Source organism: Aythya ferina, assembly GCF_964211825.1.
Source record: "Aythya ferina genome assembly, chromosome: 5".
NCBI classification, from domain to species: domain Eukaryota; kingdom Metazoa; phylum Chordata; class Aves; order Anseriformes; family Anatidae; genus Aythya; species Aythya ferina.
Window position 1 is genome coordinate 62252363 of NC_140301.1, and position 21802 is coordinate 62274164.

At 54.1% G+C, this 21802-nt stretch overlaps 2 protein-coding genes across 9 annotated transcripts in view; one reads left to right on the forward strand and one right to left on the reverse strand.

Moving 5' to 3' along the window:
* Positions 1 to 1438: 1438 nt before the first annotated feature.
* Positions 1439 to 12436, reverse strand: GPR137C (G protein-coupled receptor 137C). 2 transcript variants are annotated; one of them, XM_084519668.1, is made up of 7 exons: positions 11992 to 12436; positions 7462 to 7505; positions 6506 to 6734; positions 4822 to 4971; positions 4282 to 4404; positions 4061 to 4176; positions 1439 to 3208 (listed from the first exon to the last, which is right to left on the reverse strand). In XM_084519668.1, exons 1-7 carry the CDS (start codon positions 12352 to 12354, stop codon positions 3202 to 3204), a joined length of 1032 nt encoding a protein of 343 aa, XP_084375794.1. In that variant the 5' UTR covers positions 12355 to 12436; the 3' UTR covers positions 1439 to 3201. The 2 variants fall into 2 exon arrangements, with proteins under 2 accessions (XP_084375794.1, XP_084375793.1); XM_084519667.1 differs by having other exon boundaries at positions 1439 to 3460; positions 11992 to 12435.
* A 323-nt stretch (positions 12437 to 12759) lies between these two features.
* TXNDC16 (thioredoxin domain containing 16) overlaps positions 12760 to 21802 on the forward strand; it is a 40624-nt gene continuing 31581 nt past the window's right edge. For 3 of the 7 annotated variants that reach the window (XR_014693195.1, XM_084519669.1, XM_084519670.1), the window contains exons 1-6: positions 12760 to 13185; positions 18247 to 18450; positions 18872 to 18954; positions 20028 to 20101; positions 20802 to 20876; positions 21203 to 21324. Coding sequence is in view for 6 of the 7 variants with exons in the window: in XM_084519669.1 (XP_084375795.1) it covers positions 13149 to 13185; positions 18247 to 18450; positions 18872 to 18954; positions 20028 to 20101; positions 20802 to 20876; positions 21203 to 21324 (595 nt within the window). In the remaining variant the exon portion in view is untranslated. Of the gene's footprint in view, positions 13186 to 13624; positions 13638 to 13679; positions 13686 to 17772; positions 17860 to 18101; positions 18122 to 18246; positions 18451 to 18871; positions 18955 to 20027; positions 20102 to 20801; positions 20877 to 21202; positions 21325 to 21802 lie in introns of those variants that run through there. The other 4 variants (XM_084519673.1, XM_084519674.1, XM_084519672.1 and 1 more) reach the window with 4 other exon arrangements.

The following is a 21802-nucleotide window of genomic DNA, read 5'->3' on the forward strand; positions in this document are numbered from 1 at the left end:
TATCATCCTGTGCTGAGCAGGTGGCATTTCAGGGCGCTGCCGCAGGGGGAGCAGTGCTCCTTGTGCTGCACCAAGGGTGCTGGGAGCTGAAGAACACACAAAATTGCAGCATTGCACTGCAGGAAGCCTGCAACTTGCTATTTGGCCAGCCTTGGGCCTCGATTTTGGGTAAAAAAAAAGGTGGGAGAAGCAGCACAGGACCCTCTCCTGCTCCCTTACAGGAAACAAGGCTCCCTCGTTTCTGGCTCCCTTGCCAGAAACAAGTGGGGGGACCCTTTGGCTTCCCTCTCTCTCCCCACCCTAGCCCACTAAGCCCAGTTTGCCCTAATTTATCTCACGCTGGTAGCTGGGCAGGGCTAAAAAGGGAAAGGATGTACCTGCTGCACAGCTGCTGCTCCTCCGAGGCTGGTGCAAAGCCGAATTTTGCTGCTCCAAGGACAAGAAGCTGGGGCAGTAGGACAGAGCTGCTGCCAGGCACAGCCCCAGCTCCCTGCCTGCACCTTGGCCCTACAACCAGCCCCATCCCATAACTCTGTGCTTTGTGACAGGGCCCAGGAGAGGCTCGTGGTTGGTGCTACCCAAGAATAAAGCCCAAAAACGCACATGCAAGGGGGTGAGCGCTGATTTTGCCCCCTAAAAGGAGGCAGGCAGGGCTGCGTGCAGCTGCTGCAACCCAAAACAAGCCCAAGGCCGTGCTGATAAACCCGTGCCAGGGGTGTTAGGAAGCGAGGCAACGCAGAGCTGCTGGGCTTTGTTTTTTTGCCTCCTCCACAGCTCACAGCAGGTGCTGGAGGGGCTGCAGGTGGGGAGGGGAGCCTGAGATCCCCTGGGAATGCTGCGTGGGCACCCCTGCCTGGCCAGAGGCAGCTTTTTTAAGGAGCTAGGGGTGATTTTGTGGGGGAGCAGGCAGCCGGCCCCATGTCCTGTGCTGCCTCAACCCCCCCAGCCCCTCACCTGGGCCGGGCAGGCTGCAGGACCACGTCTGGAGCTGGGCTCTGGCAAGGCAGCACAGAAACTTTTTCCTTTTTTTTTTTTTTTTTTTATTATTTCAACATCGTAGTGCTTGGTTACAGTTTAGTGAAGAACAAATAGGTACATTCATCGGCCACAGCTTCCTGTTGCAGCCAGCAGCTGCCTGCCTGCGAAGCCTACACGCTGTTAAACCAGACCGAAAAAGAGAAAAGGAAAAAAAAAAAAAAAAGTTTAATGAAAGGCAACTATGCATTAAAAAAGTCATTGTACTTTTCTCAGCTATAAATTACTTCGGTAAAACACAAGCCCGACCCCACGGGGAGCAGTCAGAGCTCGGAAATTAACGGCCAGCCATACAAACGAGGGAAACCAAAACACTTCTTGCCAGTCACTCACGAGTACATCAGCAAGGCGACTCACTGCCCCGACCTGCGATCCTACTGCCAGGAAGATCGTATTGGTGGTGTGTGCTTCAGTGCAATGTGAACAATGAGCCTGTAGCCCTTGAATTTGTATTTATTTCGTCATTATTATTATTATTATTTATTTATTTTTTTTGCACTACGCTCCCTTCCCTCCAAAGAAAAACTTAAAGTGCTCCTAGTGCTTTGGAATTTAAGCAAGAACCGGGGGCCGCCAGCATCGTTCGCTGTCTTTGGTGACTTATGGGGGGAGAAAAAAGGGCAGCAGGGCTGGGGCCGCCCTTAGCTCTGCCATAAGTCGAGCGGGGATGGACGGAGCAACCTCCCCCTGGGGCCAGGAGAGCCGTGGCAGTGGGGAGGGAGCTCTCTGCTTCAAGTACTGCACCAGGGAGGTGCCAAAAAGCCCTGATCCGAGCCCTCTCCACCAAGCAGCTGAGGTTGCTCCTTCCCTGGGGCAGCAGAGACCACACCAAGGGGCTGGGGGTGCTCGGGGTGACGAGTAACAGCGAGCTCGGTGCAAGCAAGGCAGGTGACAGGGTGACAAAGGGGTTGGTGACCCGGCCACACCAGTGAGGGCAGGGCTGCCCCAGTGCCTGGGGCTGCTCGCACTTCCAGTTGACATTTTCACCAGCCCTGGAGCAGCCCCTTCCAGCCCAGCACGGGTCCAGAGCCGCTTTACTCACCCCACGCAGGGCTCAGAGACATGGCAGGGAACACATCCAGCCTGAAACACGGAGCCTCACCTCCCAGAGCTGCCAATTCTGGTCCGAGGGAAGGTCAGACTGAGCCTCCTCCCAGCCTGACCCAGCACACCAAAGCCCCGCGGGCCACAGCCTGCTCCGTGGCACCCCAGGAGAGAGCCAGGAGAGGAGGGGAAGGAGCCCAAGGACCAGATTTCAGCAGCTTCTGCCCCCTCCCTGCACAACAGCAGGGCTCCTGCGCCTCCCCGGGGGCTCTGCTGGTTCACATTTGCTCAGGGTAGAAGTTTCGGGTATCTGCTAAATGCCAGTGAATACTGAGGGGCAGAAGAGCCCCACGATGGGTGAAGAGGAGGGATCAGGACCACGCTCACCCCCAGCCGGTGAAGCAGCCCTCATTTCACACACACTTCAGGCCCAGGCATCCTTTTGCTGAGCCAACTCCAGCAATAAGAGCCCCCAGCCCTCCATCCCCTCCCTCCCAGCAGCTCCAGCCCTCTTCCTCCGCCACCAGCCAGGGGTTGGGCACAAGGCAGCCACCTCAGGAGCAGCAGGAGCACTCGATCTCACCCTCACAGGCCTTCGCCGGGGATATGCTTCGAGCCCACGAGCCTAGGCAGGATGGGGACAGCAACCGGGGCCAGCAGTCGGAGCAGGACCACGCTCCAGCCCCCTGCCCCTAACACTGGTAACTGAGCTCCACGCTCCCACGCGAGTCAGGATGCAGAGTACTTCACGGAATACATCTTTGCAGGAAGACAGTGCCTCTCCCAGCGACGGATGTGCAATTAAAAGAGTAACTAGAACAGTCTCAGACCAGGCGCGGTCCGAGTGAGATCCGTTCCTTCCAAGTGTGCAGATAAAAAGTGCAAATATGCATTGGATGTTTCTTTTTTTTCCTCTAGTGAGGAAGCTCTGGTGCATTTAGCTGCCAACATCTTGAAGACCAGACCAAGGAAAAAAAAAAAAAAAGCTTCCAGAGAGAGTTCAGCTTCACTTTGCTACATGGTACCTTAATAAAAGTCACAGTTCTCTCGCTCACCGCCCGCAGCCGTCGGCTCAGTCCCGCTCAGGGCTGCGGCAGGTAGTGGAATGTTTGTGTCAATGAGTTAGATGCTTCAGGGGGAGGAAAAAAAAAACAAAAAGGTTACAATCCTATACACGAATGCCACTTCTGGGAGGAAAGGGGCCTGGTGGCCTCCTCAGTTCTGCGGCGCGGCGCAGGAGCTGTGGTGGGTGTTTACTTCCGAGCCGCCTGCAGAGAGCAAGGGGGCACTGTCTGCAGCCCCGCCGAGCTGGGGACCCGCCGTGTAGCTGTCGTTCCCAGCCAGGGCCCCGTAGCAGCCAGAGCACTGAGGGGTGGCCAAGCTGGGAGGAGAGAGCAGAAAACCAGAAGGGGACTCAGGGATGGATGGTTTTGAACGTTGCCTCCACCGCCAGGCAGCCCAGGGAAGAGTTCTGCCCCCCAGCACTGACCACGGTGCACGTCTGTGGGTTAGGATGAGCAGGTTGGTGTCCCCAGGGAACCTGGCTTTGAGGAAGCAGGTGCAAAGAAAGGAGCACCAGGTCCTACAGAATTGGTCGAGGAGAGGCAGAACCTCTCGGTTCCTCACAAAAAACCCAGCCAGGAGGACCTCAGAGCCCCAGGCAGCAAGGCCAGGGCTGTCGGGTTTCCTTTTAGTTTTGCTGGGGACACCAGAGCATCCTCCCCCATCCCAAATGTTCCTGCAGAGCTTTGTCCCGGAGACCACATCTCTCCCAGGGCTTCACCACCTCACTTCCCAGCAGAAAAACTCCTCCGGAGGTGATTTAGGAGCCCCAATCCCCCAGCTGAGGAAAGATCAGCTTCCCTGGATGAGGCCTCCTGCGTGTAGCCACTGCACATTTCAGCGTGATACCCACTTCTAATCACTTTTACCCAATTAAAACAGCTCAGAGCTTTCTCCACTCGCCCAGCACAACACTTACCCTCCTTCCCTGGCCCCAAGCCGCGACAAGTCGTCATCGCTGTCGTAGCGCCTTGGATTGTCGAAGAAGTAGGCTCTGGAGCTGTAACTGTGACTATTGACCATTCCTGCTGGAGTCTGTGACAGGAAAAAAAAGGCCAGGAGTGAGATTTCTGACAGCCTTCCTAGAGGTCTGCTCCCCAGACAGGAGGTGTTGAGCCTCAGCAGCTCGCCCCGACCTACCAGGTTCTGACTCAGTCTCTGAGCCCGGAAGAACAGCACCACGAAGGTTGTTGGCACCAGCTCCCAGAGAAAGAGGACCACTCCGAACACGACGTATTCTTCACTGCTCACTTCCATGTGCACCTGTGGAAGGAAGTTGGAGGTCTCTAAATTCTTAGCTGTCAGAGCTACACAGCTCCTGGAGCTGGGCACAGCTCAGGGTAACTGCAAATGCGGTGAGATCCTGAAGAAAACTTATTCTGAGCCAGATGATCCTTATTAAACATTGCCCTTCTGCTCTGACTTGTTCCTCCTCTCCCCCAAAAGACGAGTTAGATTGAAATTGATGATAACAGAATCCCTCCTGAAGTAGGAAGGTTGAGGAAGATTCAGGCTTGCCCCAGTGGAGAGAACAAGCAGGGCTTTAGAACACAGAAATCCAGCTTACCTGGGGATTCAGAGGAACACACACCCCCATGTAACATCCTTTTCCCCTACACGTGCCCCCACGGGAGCCCTTTCACTTTGCTCCTAGCTCTGGACTCGGGGTGACAGGCTTACCTTATCAGAAAGGTTGTCCCAGCCATAATTAAATGGCCCAGGAACACTGTCTGGAGATATGGCCACAGCCACCAGGTTATAGCAAGCCCTTGAGGAATACAGAAGAGCGACTACAGAGCCCACAAGAATAGCCTGGCAGACAGATGTTCCCTGGAACAGAAAGGAAAAAGCAGCTTTAAGACAAACCTTCCTACAGAGTTTGGATTTCCCCCATTTAAATACACGAGAAGCTGGGCAGGCAAGAATGACCTGGAACATTTGTATGTTGCTAAAATATTCAGAGCTGGTTACGAGCTTCCTCATGTGATGAGTTCACTGGAGTAGCAGGAAAGGCTCAAGGCACAGGAGCATCATCCTCAGGGTTTTACTGACCTGCAGAGTTGTTTGTCAGCTCCAAACCGGCGGTCCAGAGATGGCCCCACACCCACTGCCTTCCTCTGGCAGCCTCCCCAAGGCCAGCCAACAGCCACCAAGCAAGATCTTGCTGCTTTTAACATCCTCAGCAGGCCCAGACTTAGCTACGCTGCATGGTGGAAGCCAAAATAGGGGCAAACATCTGAGCCAAGACACAGCTGGCTTGCCTTTGTGTGTGGGCAGACACCCCCCTGAGGGAGCTCACCTCGCTGACCTGCTCCCCATGCCAACTAGGGGCACACCAGCTCTGTTTTCCCAGCTTTGCTCAAGGCAGTGTCCTGGAAGAATCATTTTGAAGGTGTTAGAAGCCTTCACCAGGCAGTCCAGCTGGGTACTCAGAAGAAGCAGGCTTCTCCACAGCACGCTGTACAAGAACAAAGCCCTACAGGCAGCCCCAGGCATGGAACTGGAGGAAGTTGCCACATCCACAAAGCTCCAGATTCACCTGAGGACACGCTGAGAAGGTCTCTGAGGAGTCCCTCTGACACCTGGAAGGACAGAAGGGCTCCGAGCACACGAGGCGAGGCGCTGCATTACTGTGAAGGCAGCACTTCAAAAATATCCGAGCCAGGCAGCTGACTTCCTTCTGCACCTGACTGCTCCCAGATCCTACAGTTTGCCCTACAGCTGCTTCCAGGCTGATCAGGAGGCTGCTGCCTGCCCTTCTCGCCAGGCAGGGTGAAATCACTGCCTTTGACAGGGGTGAGGGCTTTTCAGAGGAAGAAATGGGGGAAGAGCTCTCAGGTGCATGCTTAATTGCAGCCTGCTGGTGCTTCACCCTCTTCATCTGCAGGAGGAGAGTTGTACATGTTCAGAACCTCACCTGTCCTTCTGCTGTGGGACAGGGCCTACAGAAGCTTCTCCTCCCATCCAAGAGGCTCCTCTCAAGCAGAACACATTAGCACTGCCTCTGGATTAAACAATCCAGGCAGCTAATGCTGGACTGTTACTAGATTCCCTCTGCAGAGAGGGGTGTTACGCATGTCAGAGCTATCAGCACTGTGCTTCGTGGCAGTACACTGCAGGAACTACATCTTACTTCTTAGAGAACCCTCTTTTCCAAACTTAAATCCCAAAATTAAACTAAAAATTGAGTTCTGAAGTTAAACCTCTAAAATTGAGTAGCAGGAGCAGCTGCTAAGCCTCCTGTTGTGCACCAGCAAAACTGCAGGCACCTTCCCCTAAAACATGCAGGACACATTATCCCTGTAGCAGGAGCAGATAGCTCTGGAGAGAGGAGCCCGGGGCAGTCCACGAGGCGTTTCCCTACCTTGGACTCGAGGTAGACATTTGCTGAAGACATCTTTCCCAGTTTGCACATGCAGCAAGCCAGGGAGATTGCACAGAGGATGAAGAGGCTGTCGTTGACCAGGGCGCGGGCGAGGACCGTCCACCTCAGCTGGTCCTGCGGGACCTCCCCGTGGATTAGCATTGCACAAGTCAGGTTCACAACGAGGAAGAGGAGGCTGGTGAGGATGGAGCCCAGATACAACAGGACCCTGGAGAGAGGATGGGGAGAAAAAAACAGTTAAATCACACGGTTTTGGAGTCATACTTCACAATCCTTCAGTCTCATCAGGAGGGAGCAAGCAGAACGAGAGGCATGCTACGAAATTTGGGCATTCCAGGAAGTTCCAGTGGTTGTACTGACAGCCCAGGTCTGCAGAGTATTTATTTGTCTGAGCTGCTCTCCTACAGCACGAGCTGTGTGAGTGGCCATGAGCTACCAGGCTCATCTTCTGACAGTCAGGCTCTTATCTTGCAGATTGCAAGTGTCGCTCGAGCTCTGCATTAACTTCAGTCGATACCTTCTGAGTCATCACAACCACTGCAGCTTTATTGAAAGCCACTGGAGCTTGCCTTTTCCACCATGGGATTACCTGGAAAAGGCCAGGAAGCACCTGGGCTGCACAGAAGCGTACCACCTTTTGCTCAAACACCTCTCTTGGAGGTGGGACGGCTCAGGAGGACCTTGAGAGTTCCCCCAGCTTGCTATCAGCACCCACACCGGGATGCTGATGGCACACGGAGGCATGCAGCACACATCTCACCTTCCTTGGAGCTCACATTCCTGCTCCAAGGAGCAACACTGACCCTCCTGTCAGAGCACAGCCAGGTAAGGCATTAGCTCTGTTCATTTTTTGGGGTCCAAAGCCCCCATTTCTTATGCCACGGGTTTATTTCACCTTAAACAGCCTCTAAAGATTAGATGAAAGCACCACTTACTTGTACTTGTTGAATTCAGCTGCACATTTCACTTTGAATATGACCTAGGGGGAAAAAAAGAATTGCAGAGCATTACTGAGCGTGCCCTACAGCCCTCCTTTAAGCTTGGTGATGATGGATACAACAGGAGCCAGCATCCGGCTGGGGATCTTGAAGGACCACAGCACCTCTTAACAGAAAATCTTGCTTCATACCCACTGCAAAAGAGACTTGCAAGGTCTGAACGCAGGTGTCTGATGGGCACAGACACCAAATATCCCATAGGTGTGGTGTAAAGACCTCGTCACTAAGGACTCAAGGGAATAATTTTATAGATTTCAGTGAAATCAAGCACGATTGAGCTCCTGTTGGAGAAAACCACCTCAGCAAGACAAATAATGGCTCCAAACCAGCCCAGTGGTGTCAGACGATGGGCCTGCAGGCTGTAAGACACATGAAGAGCTCTCAGCTCCCCCACCCTGCAGATATTTGGAGGCCAAACACACCTTAGGATTAACTCAGAAGGAAGAAGCCCTCCAGAGGTGGAAGGCCCAGCTTTTTGACGTGTTTGGCACCTGGTGACAGCGATCTGCAGCCCACAGCGCTCCCCAGAGCACCAAACACTCTGTCCAAAAGGGAATCAGCGCTGCCATCCTTCCCCACAGCCCAGGGACCTGTGGGGTCACACTCAGCCTCACAGCTCGTGTCCTGAGGGTTGGGATCCCGAAGGACAGAGCCTCCGAGGCAGATCCAGGGTTCAGCACAAATCTGATCGCCGTGCAGGTGCAGAGCTTTGGTTCCACTTCTTCCAGGAGCTCTCCCTGTCACCTCCCAGGCTGCAGCTGCAGGGAAGGATCACTCACCCGTCCCTCACAAGGCACTCAGCTGTTCCTCCTGCTGGGATTTCAGCACCACAAAGCTTCTGGGATCAGGCTCCTGCCACCAGGATTCCCAGCCACACTCCAGGACCTGAGGGCTGTCTGTTCCATTACGATCGTTTCGAGCATTTGAAGTCCTTCCTACAGGAATTGGACAGCTTCAGACCCTGTGCCAAGTACTCCAAGCAGTCCCCGAAGCCCTCTGCCCCGTTGTTGAGGCTTGCACCAGTCAGAAGCACAAAGTGATGCACACAGAGCCCCTCCAAGAGGAAGCCTGAGCCTTGGCAGGAGAAGCACGGTCACTTTGAGACAGAAATCCCCGAATCCTCCATCCTTGGCTTGCCTGTAGGCTGCATCCAATTGCTTTGGGAGCATCAGGACAGCCAGCCAGGAAGCCTTTTGGTCTGGCACACAGCTTTGCAGCATGGAAATCCAGTTCAGATACTGGTGCCAGGGCTCTGACTCCCAAAAGAGCAGCCCAGAGCCACAGCCTCTGCTAGCAGCAAGCCCCCAGACAGACAGGGGAAGGCCACGGGGCAGCAGAAGGAAGGTGCTGGCTCCAGCAGTACCAGCCTCAGGTTTTTCTTAGCTATTTAGCCTCAACACTGACCTACAGATGCTCCTCTGCTTGATCGTGGTGCATCCAGCCACAAGAGACCTGAAAGAGGCAGAAAGCTGTCATTTCCTGGTGGAATCAGCCTCAACCAGCACCTACGGTCACCTCCTGGCTGCTGACACAGCCACCTGAGCACAGGAACCAGCTCCAGGACGGAGCATTTTGAGGCTGCGACCCCTCAGCAGCTGCCCCCAGCGAGGACAAACATCTCCCAGGCTGGATGCTCTCCCCGTGCCCGTCTGCTCCAGAGCAATTAGAGGAGCTGGGATGAAAGAGGCTGATGTCATCCCGCCCGCTGGAGCGCTCAGACCCAGACAGGTGAAGGGTTAGGGCCACGCCAGTCTGGCGGAGCAGCCCCGAGCAGAGCCCTTACTCATCGCTGTGCACCACTGCAGACTCCCAGGCCAGGCAGCGATGCCAAAAAGCTCTTGGAAAGGGTCAGGACGAGGTTGTTGTGGCTGCATTTATGGATGCTGGCTCCTGGTGACGACCTGGGGGCAGCAGCAGCTGGCAGGCTCTTGGGAAAGGCGGTGATGCTCCAGCAGATGCCCAGCTGGCAGCAGAGGAGCTCTTCCAAGCAGGGTTGGGGCGTCCTGGGCATCCTTCTGCCTGCTGGGAGCAGAGCTGAGGAGTTCTGACAGACCCCGATCTCCAGGTTCCCTGCAGAGATGCTCTTTGTTACGAGCTGAAGCAGGAAGGGAAGGTTCCAAGCTGAAGGCATCCCAGCTCCTGATGCTCCAGGTGGAAAAATCCCACGACAGAAGGAGCTTGGACAGGACGGCCTCCTCCCCACAGAGGGGAGCACGAGGCAGCTCCATCAGCTTGAATTTCGGTCCTAGAACAGTCCAAACTCCTCCAGCTCTCCATGGGGATTTGTTGTTTCCCCAAGGTTTTCCCCCAACCCATCCCCAGCTCGAGGAGCTCCATAAATCGAGCGAGATCAGCGCAAACAGCGCAGCACAGGCCCCGTTTTCCTTCCCTGCTTCGACAGATGCCATTCCTCCGGCACCCCCACAAAGGCAGCACTGTGAGCAGGGACAATTAGCCATGCCTCCAGCACAAAAGCAGCCTCAGCTTTTATCTGAGGGCATTTCAACCAGGGACAGCAGCCCCAGAGCTCCTCTACAGGTTGCTGCCAGCTGGCCTGAGAGAGCTGGGAACTGCTGGGCCCTCCGAGCACCTCCTGCTTGAAGCCACCTGAGTAAAAATCCTCTAAATCCTCAGCCTGTTTCCACAGCAGCTTCTTCCTTTTTTCACTTGCTTGCTCCTCCTGAGCTTTAAGGAAAAAAAAAAAACACATCCAAGCTGGCATCAGCTGGCAGAAAGGTGCCATGTGTCGGTAGCTAAGAGGATGGGCTAGTTTTATCAGCCTGCTCTCCAAGCAAAGGAGAACAAAATCACCATTTTTTTGGGTTAAAATGGAAGCCAGAAGAGCACCAAAAGGTCCATCGAGGTGGATTTTCTCCAAATCCCACAAGCTCTGGCTTTCACCACCGTGAGATCACTCCAAGACACGACGTGCTGGCCACCCGTGCTGCTCGGGGCAGCCAAGTGTCAGGCCCTTCTCTGTGGGGAAGCATGCACACCCATTAAAATAAGTCACTTTATCCTTTTCCCACTCTGGATGCTGAGCTCCTGCTTCCTCAGACAGGATTTCCCTTGGCTCTAGGTCTGCAAGGAGACAGAAGCAGGGCATACCCAGCCAGAGTCCACTGCAAAACAGCCACCACAGCAGGGAGGGAGCCTGCCTGAACTCATTTGCCTTTCGTTAAGGGAGGTTTTTAATGAGCCTGCGAGGTGGTAAACCTGCTGTCAAATCCAGTAGCCTCACTGGAAACAGAAATCCAGCCACTTTGGGGCAACAGAGCTCGGGATCTCCTGCTGAGCTTGCTTCCTAAGGGACACACAAACACCTACCAGATAGAAAAATGGGTAGCTCAGGCTCCCTTCAATTTAAAGATGGATTATAGACATTATATCCTAAATATTATGCAGCATTTCTTATCCTGCTGGCACTCTACAGGCAACGCATCCGATACTGGCAGAATTAACACCAGCTCCCAGGTGTTTGTGCCGGGCAGGGAAGCACCCACACAGCTGAGCAACCCCACGGCCCTGAGCCTCATGGTATCGTGTGAGGGCAGACGTCCTAGGGAACATGAAATAATCCCCAGGGGTGAGACATCGGAGCGGCTTCGCTGCCTGTGAGCGATTCCTTTGTGAGGCTGCGGGGTCTGAGCAGCAGCGACGGAGCTGGAAGGAAAAAAAGTGCTGCCTGTTTACGAAGCGAGTCCCCGAACCGGGAGGCTGCTGGCGAGAAACTGGAGCAGAAGGGAAATATTCAGAGGGGGAAGGGAGCAAAAGGAAGGGTTTGGGGGGGCAAATAAAACACAAAATGGGCAATGGGGGGAGGCAGGGGAGGAGGGATGTGGATCAGCACCAAAAACAAGCGGCTCAGCGCCGTCCTGGGGGTGTTGTTGTGCCGGGAAGGGGCTCAGCTCCGCAGCCCGGGCTGTTATGGGGGGAGGCAGAGGGGTTTTGGGGTTTTTGTGAGGCACCAAAGGGCACGGAAAGGAGCGGGGCTGGCGGCGGCGAGGGGCCGGAGGGAGCGCAGCAACAATAGCAGAAGAGGCTCCGGGCTGGTGACGTAATGCTTGGCGGCCCTCCAGGCCCCTGCTGCTGCTGCTGCCACTTCCCGGGCCCTTAGCAGGAGAGAAATCAATGAGAAATTAGAGAAAAAAAGGTTTTTTTTAAAAAAAAAAAGCCTGGTGAAGGGACCCACGGCGCTGCTACCCCCACACAGGGAGGGGGAGGGCAGGGGGCACCCTGTGTGTGTGGGGGGGCTGCCCCTCAACCCCTCCCCACCTCAGCACTCAGGCCACGACCCCAAAACCTCCCATTTTTCCCCCAAAACCCCCATTTCCCCCCAAAACCCCATTTTTTCCCTCATAAACCCTTCCAAGCAGGGTTTTTAAGCTGCCAGGCGCCCCTCCTCCCCCCTCACCCCCCCACAAGCCCTAAAAACGAAGGCAAACCCCCAAATTAAAAAAAAATCACCTCAGCGAAGTAGAGCGTGAGGAGGCAGAGGCTGCAGAAGAGCAGGCAGCCGGGCAGGCAGTGCAGCAGCCAGTGGGCGAAGGGCTGCGGGAGCCGGAGGGCCCTGGGGGAGCCCTGCAGGCAGAAGGAGAAGAGCGTGGTCCTGAGGGCGGCCCAGAGGAGGCCGAGGAAGAGGCAGAGGGTGCGGTAGCTCAGCCGCCGCTGCCGGTAGTAGAGGAGCAGCCAGAGCTGCAGGTAGGCGAAGAGGAAGAGGGAGGCGCACAGCGCCGTGTGGACGGCCGTCAGCCCCAGCTCCACGCCGGACACCGCCGCCGTCGCCACCACCGGGGCCGGCCCCTCAGCGGGGGCCGCCGGGGGGTTCATAAGGAGCGGGGGGGAGGCGGCACCGAGCCCGCGGGCACCGCCATGGAGCTGCTGACAGACGCACGCAGCGCGGAGCCCTCCCCGCCCCGCTGCCCGCCCGCCCTCTCGCCGCCAAGCGAGTGAGGAGCGCCGGTATTTGAGGGGGTGGCTGGAGGCAGAGCGCGCTCCCCATTGGTTCTTCCCGGCGCTAGCCCCGCCCGCCGAGCGCAAAGAGGAGCGGGGATTGGGCGACGCTGCCTGTCACTCTCCGCCAGGCCCCGCCCCTCTCGCTCGCCGGCCTCCGGGAGCGCTGGGCTGCTGGAGGCTGCGACCCCGCCCCCCTGGGGGAGGGGCCTGAGGGGGATTCGCGGCTCTGATTGGTTGCGAGAGGGGAGGGGGCGGGGCCGGGTCTTTCGCGGCGGCGCGGAGGGTCCTGGCAGGTTGAAGGGGGGTCCGCTAGGGTCCTGGCAGGTTAAAGGGGCCCCATAGCAACAGGGCTGGGTCCTGGAAGGTTGAGGGGGTCCCGTAAGGTCCTGGCAGGTTGAGGGGGTCCCGTAGGGTCCTGGAAGGTTGAGGGGTCTCCTAAGGTCCTGGCAGGTTGAGGGGTGCCCCAGCAGCAGGGCAGCTGGGGGGGCAGGTTGGGTGGCCACCATGGGGGGGGCTTGGGGACGTCGCTCGGAGTCCCCTCCGTGTCCTCATCCCCTACGCTGAGACCCCTGAGGCTCCGATCCGTCACCCACAGCGAGCTGCGGCACGGGAACCCTGCCTGCGTGGTCCCCGCGGGGGACGAGGGACGAGGGAGCAGCGGCGCCTACATGCTGGGCACCCAGGAAGGTGACAGTGACACCCCAGGTAAGTGACATCCTGGGTAGGTGACACCCTAGGTAGGTGACATCCTGGGTAGGTGACATCCCGGGTGGGTGACAGTGACACTCTGGGTAGGTGACACCCCAGGTAGCTGGCGTCCCAGGTAGGTGACATCCTGGGTAGGTGACATCCTGGGTAGGTGACATCCCAGTTGGGTGACAGTGGCACCCCAGGTAGGTGAGACCCCAGGTAGGTGAGACCCCCGGTAGGTGACAGTGACACCCCGGGTAGGTGACATCCCAGTTGGGTGACAGTGACACCCCAGGTAGGTGACACCCCAAGTAGGTGACACCCTGGGTAGGTGACATCCTGGGTAGGTGAGACCCCAGGTAGCTGACAGTGTCACCCCAGGTAGGTGACATCCTGGGTAGGTGACACTCCAGGTAGGTGACACCTCAAGTAGGTGACATCCCAGGTGGGTGACAGTGACACCCCAGGTAGGTGACATCCCGGGTAGGTGACATCCCAGGTAGGTGACACCCCAGGTGGGTGACAGTGGCACCCCAAGTAGGTGACACCCTGGGTAGGTGACATCCCAAGTAGGTGACCCCCCAGGTAGGTGCCACCCCAGGTAGGTGACAGTGCCACCCCTGAGCCAGCTCGGGATCGTCCATCAGCGATACCATCCATCAGCATGGGGCCAGCTGCCCCACAGGGGCTTTGGGGACAAGGAGGGTGCCGGGTCACACCGTGGGCTGTTGGCCGTGCACTGCCATGGGACAGCTCTGCCCCGTTGGGAGGCTGCGGCGTGTCCTCAGGGGTGCTGGGAGGTGGGGGCTGAAAGTGAAAAAACTCGGGGAAATGAGTTTTATTTTTATATTATCCTGAAGTTCCCTTTCTGGGGTCCCCAGCAGGAAAGGGGGGTCCCACGGCAGGGGGGCAGCACGGGCACATCGCAGTGAGACAAAGCACGCTGGAGAACAGGCTGGGATTTTATTTCATGTAAACGTTTCCCACCCTGTTGAGGACCCTTGAGAACCCAAAAAGGCTCCTTGTGCCAAAAAACAGCTCCTGTAGGTCATGATAGCCTCGCTTTTGGGCACCCTCACCCCTTTATTCCAGCCCCGTATCTCATACGCTCGCACCAAGGCCTCCCTCCTCCACAAGCCTGATGTGGGATCCGAAATCGCAGAGCATGGGGGAGGCAGCAGGGACACTGGGGGAAGTGTCAGCGTGCCGGAGAGGAGCCCCGTTATCTCGTGCCTTCGTGTGCCAGATGTGCCTCCGGTCCCCTGAGCTGTGCTGGCGCTGGTCCGCGCGGCGGAGGGGTTGCAAAGCAGCCTGCAGCCTCCCGAAAATGCTGCTGGTGAAAAGGGGGGTTTGTCTGTGCACGGAAAATCTGTGAGCACTCAGCTTTGAAGCAGGGATTGGGGACAAATAGTGGATAAAAAGCGCTGCGGTGAGGCTCTGCCTGCCCTCCGAGTGCAGCTCTGGGCTCTCAGCATTGTCCCTGTGGGGCAGCCGGACTGGGACGCCTTTTGGTACATTCGGTACCAAATAAACCCCTTTCTGTGTAGAAATAAACCCTATTCTGTGTAGAAATAAACCCCTTTCTGTGGCTGAGGGCTCAACACCACAGCAACATATGACAGAGGGCACCGCTGTGATCAGAACTGGGCCTGGCTCATTATATGCCATGTGCCTCCTCCCCAGGCTGCTGGGGAGAAGGGGCAGGTGGAAACGGGAGCAGATATTTCTTTTCTGTGTTTACAGACGAGTGTGGCCCCTTTCCAAAGTGGCAAAGAACCAGCTCAGCGCTGTCACCTCTCCAGGGCGGCTTCTTGGCCGTAGTCAGAGCAGCAGGGGCAAAGAAGTTGCCCTCAGAAATTTTGAAGGGAGCTGGCTGATGAGCTCGTTGTTCCAGCAAAACCGTGTAGTGATAATTAACCTTAGACTCGTCAGCTGATTAGGAGAAGGCTGGTGCTGGCCACTTTTTCGAGGGAGGGCGGGGAAGAGAAGCCTGTAGTGAAAAATATGTAAAGCAGCGGAAGATGCAATATTGCTGCCCAGCCATAGGATTCCACAAAACCAACGCATAGCCTCACCCTGAAAAAAAGACAAAAAGACTGAAATATTTTGCTTATTGACATCAGCAGCATTTCAACAGCTGTCAGCAGTGTATGTCAACAGTTGTCAGGCATTTCACGTGGAGTTTGTGTGGTCTTTTGATGAATTAAAGACTCACAGGACAACCCAGCCCCTGGTCAGCGAAGTGGCCGTGGGCTGATGGTTTCCAGCTGCACTTTAGTGGGATCCCAAGGGTGCTTTCTGTGCCTCTGATGAACCAATTTACCGTCTTCTTGGGAGAAAACAGGCTTGCAGACAGTACACCTGTTGGGACAGCCTCCGTGTTTGGACGAGCTAGCTGCAGGCCAACGTGCTGCTTTAGGAAAGGCCGGGCAGTCAGGTGTGTCCTGTGGGATTCTTGTGTGATTTGGGGAGCAGGAGGCTGAAACAAAGAGGTTTTCCTGGAGCCACGCTCGATGATCCCTGTGGATCCCTCCCGGCTCAGGATATTCTGTGAGTTTTCTGGATCCCCTAAAGAAATCCTGTGTGCACAGTCCAAAGTGCAGGACGAGCCCCGGGGCTGGCTGGCCGACGTTATGCTCTCCCTTGCGTTTTTCAGCAGCGTGCATATTTGTTCTGGGGCATCCAGCCATGCCAGGGAGGCTGCTGCAGGCCAGTTTTGCCTGCTCTAGCTCACGGGTCGAGTCAGCCCTGTGTGGATTTGGGGCTCTTGTGTGTCCCCGCTGCCGGCCAGGTTTGGAGGGCTTCGCACTGGTTAGCTGCTGCTGGGGGGGCAGGACAGGCAGGGAGGCCTGGCTGCCAAAAACACAAAGCTTCTGGGTGCAAAGTGAATGTCCTGCTGCAACAAAAGGCTGGATCTGTAGTGATCGTCACAGGAAAGGCCGTGGTGGCTCTGTTATCCTTTAGGAGCATATTCCTAGGGAGTAAAAACTTGCTGGCTGGAGGCTCTGCAGCCTGGAAAATGCTGGTACAATGAGATAAAATGAAGATGAAGCAGTAGTGTAATGTATTCAGACCAAAAGGGTATTTATATACATATATTTATATTGTGTTTTTTTTTTGCACCTTGTCCAGTGCATCTTAAAAACCACCTCCTATCACCCTCCTTTGAAAGAAATAAGCTGCAGCTTAATAAATACTGTAGATGGGGTCCTGGGGGTGATGAGGGGACCCCAGTCCATGTTTACCATTCAGGATTCCCAGGCTGAACCCAGAAGTATCATTTGGCCAAGCTTTTCTTCATGTTCTCCACAGGGTTTTTTTTCCCCGTGCCCAGCAGAGCAGTTCCAGTGCTCCACCATGAAGCCTGGGGTGCTTCGAGGACTGCTTGTCGGGTCCCTGTGACAGCTGGGTGTGCTCAGACTTGATTTTGTCTGTAATAAAATACTCAAAGCTCCAGACTTGGGGGGAAGCCCTTAAATCTGGTTTCAGTACGTGTTGGTGGGAAGGCAGAGCAGGCCAGAAGCCAGTGACCTCCAGGATGAGGCCTGGCTTTATTGGGGGTTAAGAGATGTGCCCAAGGGCCTTACAAGTGATTTTAGGGGCAAAATGGGAGATGGAAGGAGGAGGACACAGGCTGGCAGGCAGGATATGAGCAAAGGGGATGGGATCACTGCCAGATTTCCAGCTGGGCAAGTGGATGGTGTTGTAATACTGAGGCTGAAGGAACAGACAACAGACTGACAACAAATTCTCCTACTTTGAACAGTGACTGGAGACGTGTTTTCCAAGGTTACCAGCTTGGACACGTTTATGGGGCGTGATTCACGAAGAAAATCCCAAATACCCAGGTGCTCCAAGTCTCCCTGGAATATGGGTGATAAACCTCGCCTCCAGTTCTGTCTCTGTGCCTCCAGGGAGTGATCCTGGAGCTCCTTTGTACACCTCCAAGACTGGCACATCGCTGTGGGGAGCCAGAGACTGGGGCTGGGAGGAACAGAGGGCTGGAGGGTGGGAAATTCAGGTTCAAGAAGGAGGAGGAGGAGAGGGGTCAGCAGAGGTTGATGTGGCCCAGAGGGAAGCCCCTGGGCAGGAAGGAGTAACAAGGAGGTGAGAGGACACGAATGGGGATGGGATGAGCAAATATGAGCACGTTTTTGGGAGTGAACAGCCAGAAAAGTGTGGGATGTGGGTGTGCTGGGGTGGTGGGACGGCGAGGGACTGTAGTGGGGCAGATGGGACTGGCTCTGGGAAACGTGTAAGGAAGCACCAGAGACTTTCAGGTGGAAAGGTTTCATTGCTTCCTCAGCGTTGTATTTATGCCTTCGTGCTGCTAAAGCCTCATCCAAACAACTCGTGTACACAGGAGGGAGAGAAGGGAGCCTGTGAAGGCTGAGCTTGCCTGGCTTTCCCCAGCTGCCTGCTCTTGGAGCAAGGCTGAGGGACTTGGCTTGTTTTCGAGCATTTGAGTTTGGGCTCGTAACGGGGCAGCGATAACGAGCTGACAGCATCTGACACGGTGCTGGGGGGAATGACAGTCCATGTACACAGGGGCATTTGTTAAGGAAAGCAGCTGCAGCTCGTAATGCAAAGCAAACATGTTCTTGGTGGCTTGAATCCCAGCTTTGTCTTGTTGTTGGCCAGGGACGTTGTTGACCAGCCCTGCTGCAGGGCACTCAGCAGCAAAGCTGGGTACCTGAAGGGCAGGCTGCAGCAGAACCTGGTTTTAAAGAGGGGAATTAAATGACAAAAAGATGTTTTCTCATCTTTGTTTGACTCCAAAAGAAAAAAATAAAAAAAATAGAGGGAAGAAAAACAACCCTAAATTGAAAGCACAGAGGGTACATGTGCTTGCAGATACCACTTAGGGGAAAGGGAATGGCCTTTGCTGTCGTTTTCATGGTTGTGTGAATCACCTGCTGCTCGAGTAACTAGTCTGTGATGTCCTCAAGGTGTTTGTGTAGCTGTCACATCTGTAAATTAGTCATGCTGCACCTACCTAAACAGAAAACACTCATATATATGTGTTTTTATTTTTTTTTGTTATTTATTTGTTTTTTTGTTTGTTTGTTTTTGCAGTTGTGGCTCTCCCATGCCTGTTACCAACAGTAACCATGCCAGCCCAGAAGGACAGACGGTTTCCTTCCTTCTCATTCCTGCTCTTCTGCGCTTACTTCATTCCGATGCTGGGAAGTACGAGTCTGCTACAGGAGCTGAGCCCCCAGGAGTATTTCGGTGGCTTGCAAGCTGGCAGGGCGTCCCTGGCTTATTTCAGCCCTAACGGTATGTATTCAACAGCATGCACATCAGCTGGGTTTGCAGGAGACTCGTGTCGGGGTGTGTATGAAAGTGGAATAACGAGGAGACAATTCTGAGTATTTTAGACCCAAAGCTGTTTTGAAGAGCTGGTCAAGCCCAGCTGGCAAAATGGGGTTTGCATAGCTCCTGAGTGCCCTTGGCAGGTGGAAGTGTCTTGGGGTGGCATCTGTCCTGGGTGTGTCCCTAAACACTCTCCTCTTCATTAATTTTCCAGATGCCCTGTAAGGAGCTACCCCCTGAAAGGTGCCGTGTTTCTTTTCCCAGCAATTACTCCCAGCAAGGCTAGCAGGGCCTGGCCCGGGGAGAAAAGGTGTCGTTCTGCTCTCCTGCTGCCTTGCCTGCAAGAGGAAGGGATTGAAACCAGCTTTTTTTTTTGCTGTTTTAGTTTCTCCTGGTGCCCAGCCCTTCTTGGAACAGATTGAGAACTCAGTTGAGGCTCTGCAGGACTATGGCATTTCGGTGGTGAAGGTAAATGAGGACAAGGGGTGGGGCAGGGCTGACTGTGGGGTGGACAGAGGTTGTCTCTGCTGACCTTGGTGATGGACAGCAGTGGGACCCCGCAGGAAAGGGGGTGCTGGCTGCACAGGGCATCCCATTTTTCTCTTGACCCAGCTTGTAGTAACCACAGCACACTGCTGTGAAGCAAAAGCATCACACATGCTTGGGGGTCGTGTCACACCTTCTGCCTGTGGGATGGGGCAAATTCCTGTGTCCAGGGAAGACTTCATGTTGTCCACACTTCAAACAGAGCTTTGATTTGCATTCATGGGTTTAGGAGAGGTTTAACTTCTCATCTTTTTCTTGAAAATTGTCCCTTTTCATGGGAAACCTCATGGGCCAGGCTTGGCTGGCTGATCTAATCTGACCTCCCAGGCGGCTGCATATGGTTTGTGGCATTGCCTGGTTACTGATGTGTGCCCCTAACCATGGTGCAAGGAAGGATATGATCCCTGCTGTGTTGCACAAAAGAGCATCAGCCTGCTGCTTCACTCAGGGCATGGAACTTGCCTGACCCCATCTCCCCTTGTGCACTGGAAGAGGCTCTGACTGAAGAATGTTGGCGGGGGTCGGTTCACTTCTTTTCAATACCGTGCAATTAATGCTAAATAGGATGCGTTATTTTAAATTTTTTTGGCTGAATTTTTCTGCAGATGTAGGTGAGTGAATTACAGATTCATGCAAGTGCAATTAGACTTTATAAGAAGTGCTTATATATATGTGTGCGTGTGTGTTTCAGTCCCTCCAGACGCAGACTGAGTTCAGGAAGCAAGCAGTGGTCTGTCACTTTGAATATGCTTGGCAGATCACAAGATCTCTTAATCCTGTCTGACCCAAATCGAGGCAGGCTTGAGCTGGGGAACTGAAATACCAGCTCCAGTCCGCAACACTGCACTCTGTTCATCTCACTGTGTGATTGTATTTTCTCTCCCAGCAGTTTTGGAAAGGCTGGCACTTATATCCTGGGATGGGAGAATGCTGTGGTACCGTGTGTTTGTAGACATTTGTAGAGCTGGATGTCCAATAAATACTTTTAATTCCAGGTTAACTGTCCCAAAGAGGATGTCTCAAGATACTGTGGCAAAGAAAATGCATTAAGGAAAGCCTACCTGTTCAGGTAAGGGGGGGCTTTCTGGGCACCACGCTGTAATTGCTTTGAAGTACAAAGGTTTGGAGGAAATGCTGTCAGGGAGCAGAGATGTCTGTACAGGAAGCATGGGGCCATGAGGACAGCAGTGCCACACAGATTTTAGCAAAAAATACCCCAAAAAGGTTCCACACATGCAAGGCAGATGCCTTGTCCTCAGTGTGAAAACCCCTGTCCTGCCCCACGTTCCTTTTTATCAGCACAGAGCTGTTCTGCTACATGAAACCGTCAAAGACATCCTCAGTCAGTCCCTCTGGGCTCTCACCACCAGGTCCCCAGGACAAACAGTCAGTGCACTAAGTTCTGGATCTGCTCCTAGAAAGAAACACTCTTCAGTGCCCTTCCTGTTGTGGTTGGCTCACCACGCAGGTGGGAAGGTTTAGCTCTTGGTCTGTGTGGACTATCAGCTGGAAGCTTTTCCACGTATCAGGTAGAGGGCTTTTTCAAAGCAAATGTGCTCTGTTCTCATTGATTATAATATATGACAGAGGAGACCTTTTATCAGGGAGACCCTGCTAGTCCTAGGAACTCCCCAGGTTCAGTCCTGACATCTTCCTTCCAGCCATACCTGCCAGCAGACACTTGGAGATATCACTGAGTAGAAATGAATTTATTACGTGTTGCTAATCTTTCACGGTTTCTTTGCTGATATTTTTTCTTCTCTCCCCAGAGGGAACATGCTGATCAGAGAATTTCCTACTGATGCCTTGTTTGACGTGAACTCCATCGTTGCTAATGTTCTGTTGTAAGTACAGGCCAGATCCATCTCTGTGAAATTGTTTATTTTTCGTTTTCACTTGTCGATAGAAAGGTTTGCATAAATATAAACTGCACCAGAGGCTGTTTTCAGCCAAGCAGAAGGCTCCTTCTCTCTTTGGGATGGTTTGACCCTGTTAAATCTATGCCCTGGCCATGACTCACCAGCACATATCTGCATTTGGCTGTGAATCTTGCATCTGCCAGCAAGAAGCTGGAGTTTCACCTTTGTTTTTTTCTTTTTCGTCGTGATTATGTGGCTGCAAATTCTCTCTTAAAAGAAAGCGGTTGCTAATGAGTTTTCTGGCTTCTCAGTGCCCTGCTCTTTAATGAAGTTAAATACGTCGAAACACTGACGGATCTTCAGAACATAGAAAATGCACTGAAAGGGAAGTCAAACATGGTCTTCGCGTATGTACCAGCTACTGGAACTGCAGGTATTAACACCCAGCTTCTCTTCTTTGCTCACCCCCAGAGCCTTTTTTTTTACTAATGTGGAAGGGAGCTCGTTTTATGACTCAGAATCCTGGAAATGGAGAATTGAAAACATGTGAAAAGGCCACCCAAACACAAGCTCTCTGTCTTGCCTTGTTGCCAAATGAATCAGGTTGACCAAGATGGTTTTGCTGGGAGCACACAAGCTTTCAGAGATGGACTGGACAGAGAAAGCAAGCCAGTGGTTGCTGCCTGAATAAATAAACCCATTGGCAGATCTCTGCTACAGATATGTGGCAGAATGCTTTCACCTGCCCCACCTCTGTGTTTGCTGGAGATCAGCAGTTGGCTTCAGCCCCTTGTGGAGTTTTACTGAGAGTTTCTGAAAGCTTGATGCTTGTCTTGATGCTTCTGACTGGGAAGGATGAAGAGGGAGATCTGGACTGAGCTGCAGCAGTGAATTAGTCACACCTTTCTCTC

Excerpts from the sequence above, each read along its gene's own strand:
- GPR137C (XM_084519667.1), bottom strand. The coding sequence starts at position 12,354 with ATGAACCCCCCGGCGGCCCCCGCTGAGGGGCCGGCCCCGGTGGTGGCG. Across the intron at positions 6,735-7,461 it reads GCTGAATTCAACAAGTACAA|GGTCCTGTTGTATCTGGGCT; the intron begins GTAAGTGGTGCT and ends TCCTCTCTCCAG. Across the intron at positions 4,972-6,505 it reads ATGTCTACCTCGAGTCCAAG|GGAACATCTGTCTGCCAGGC; the intron begins GTAGGGAAACGC and ends TTTCTGTTCCAG.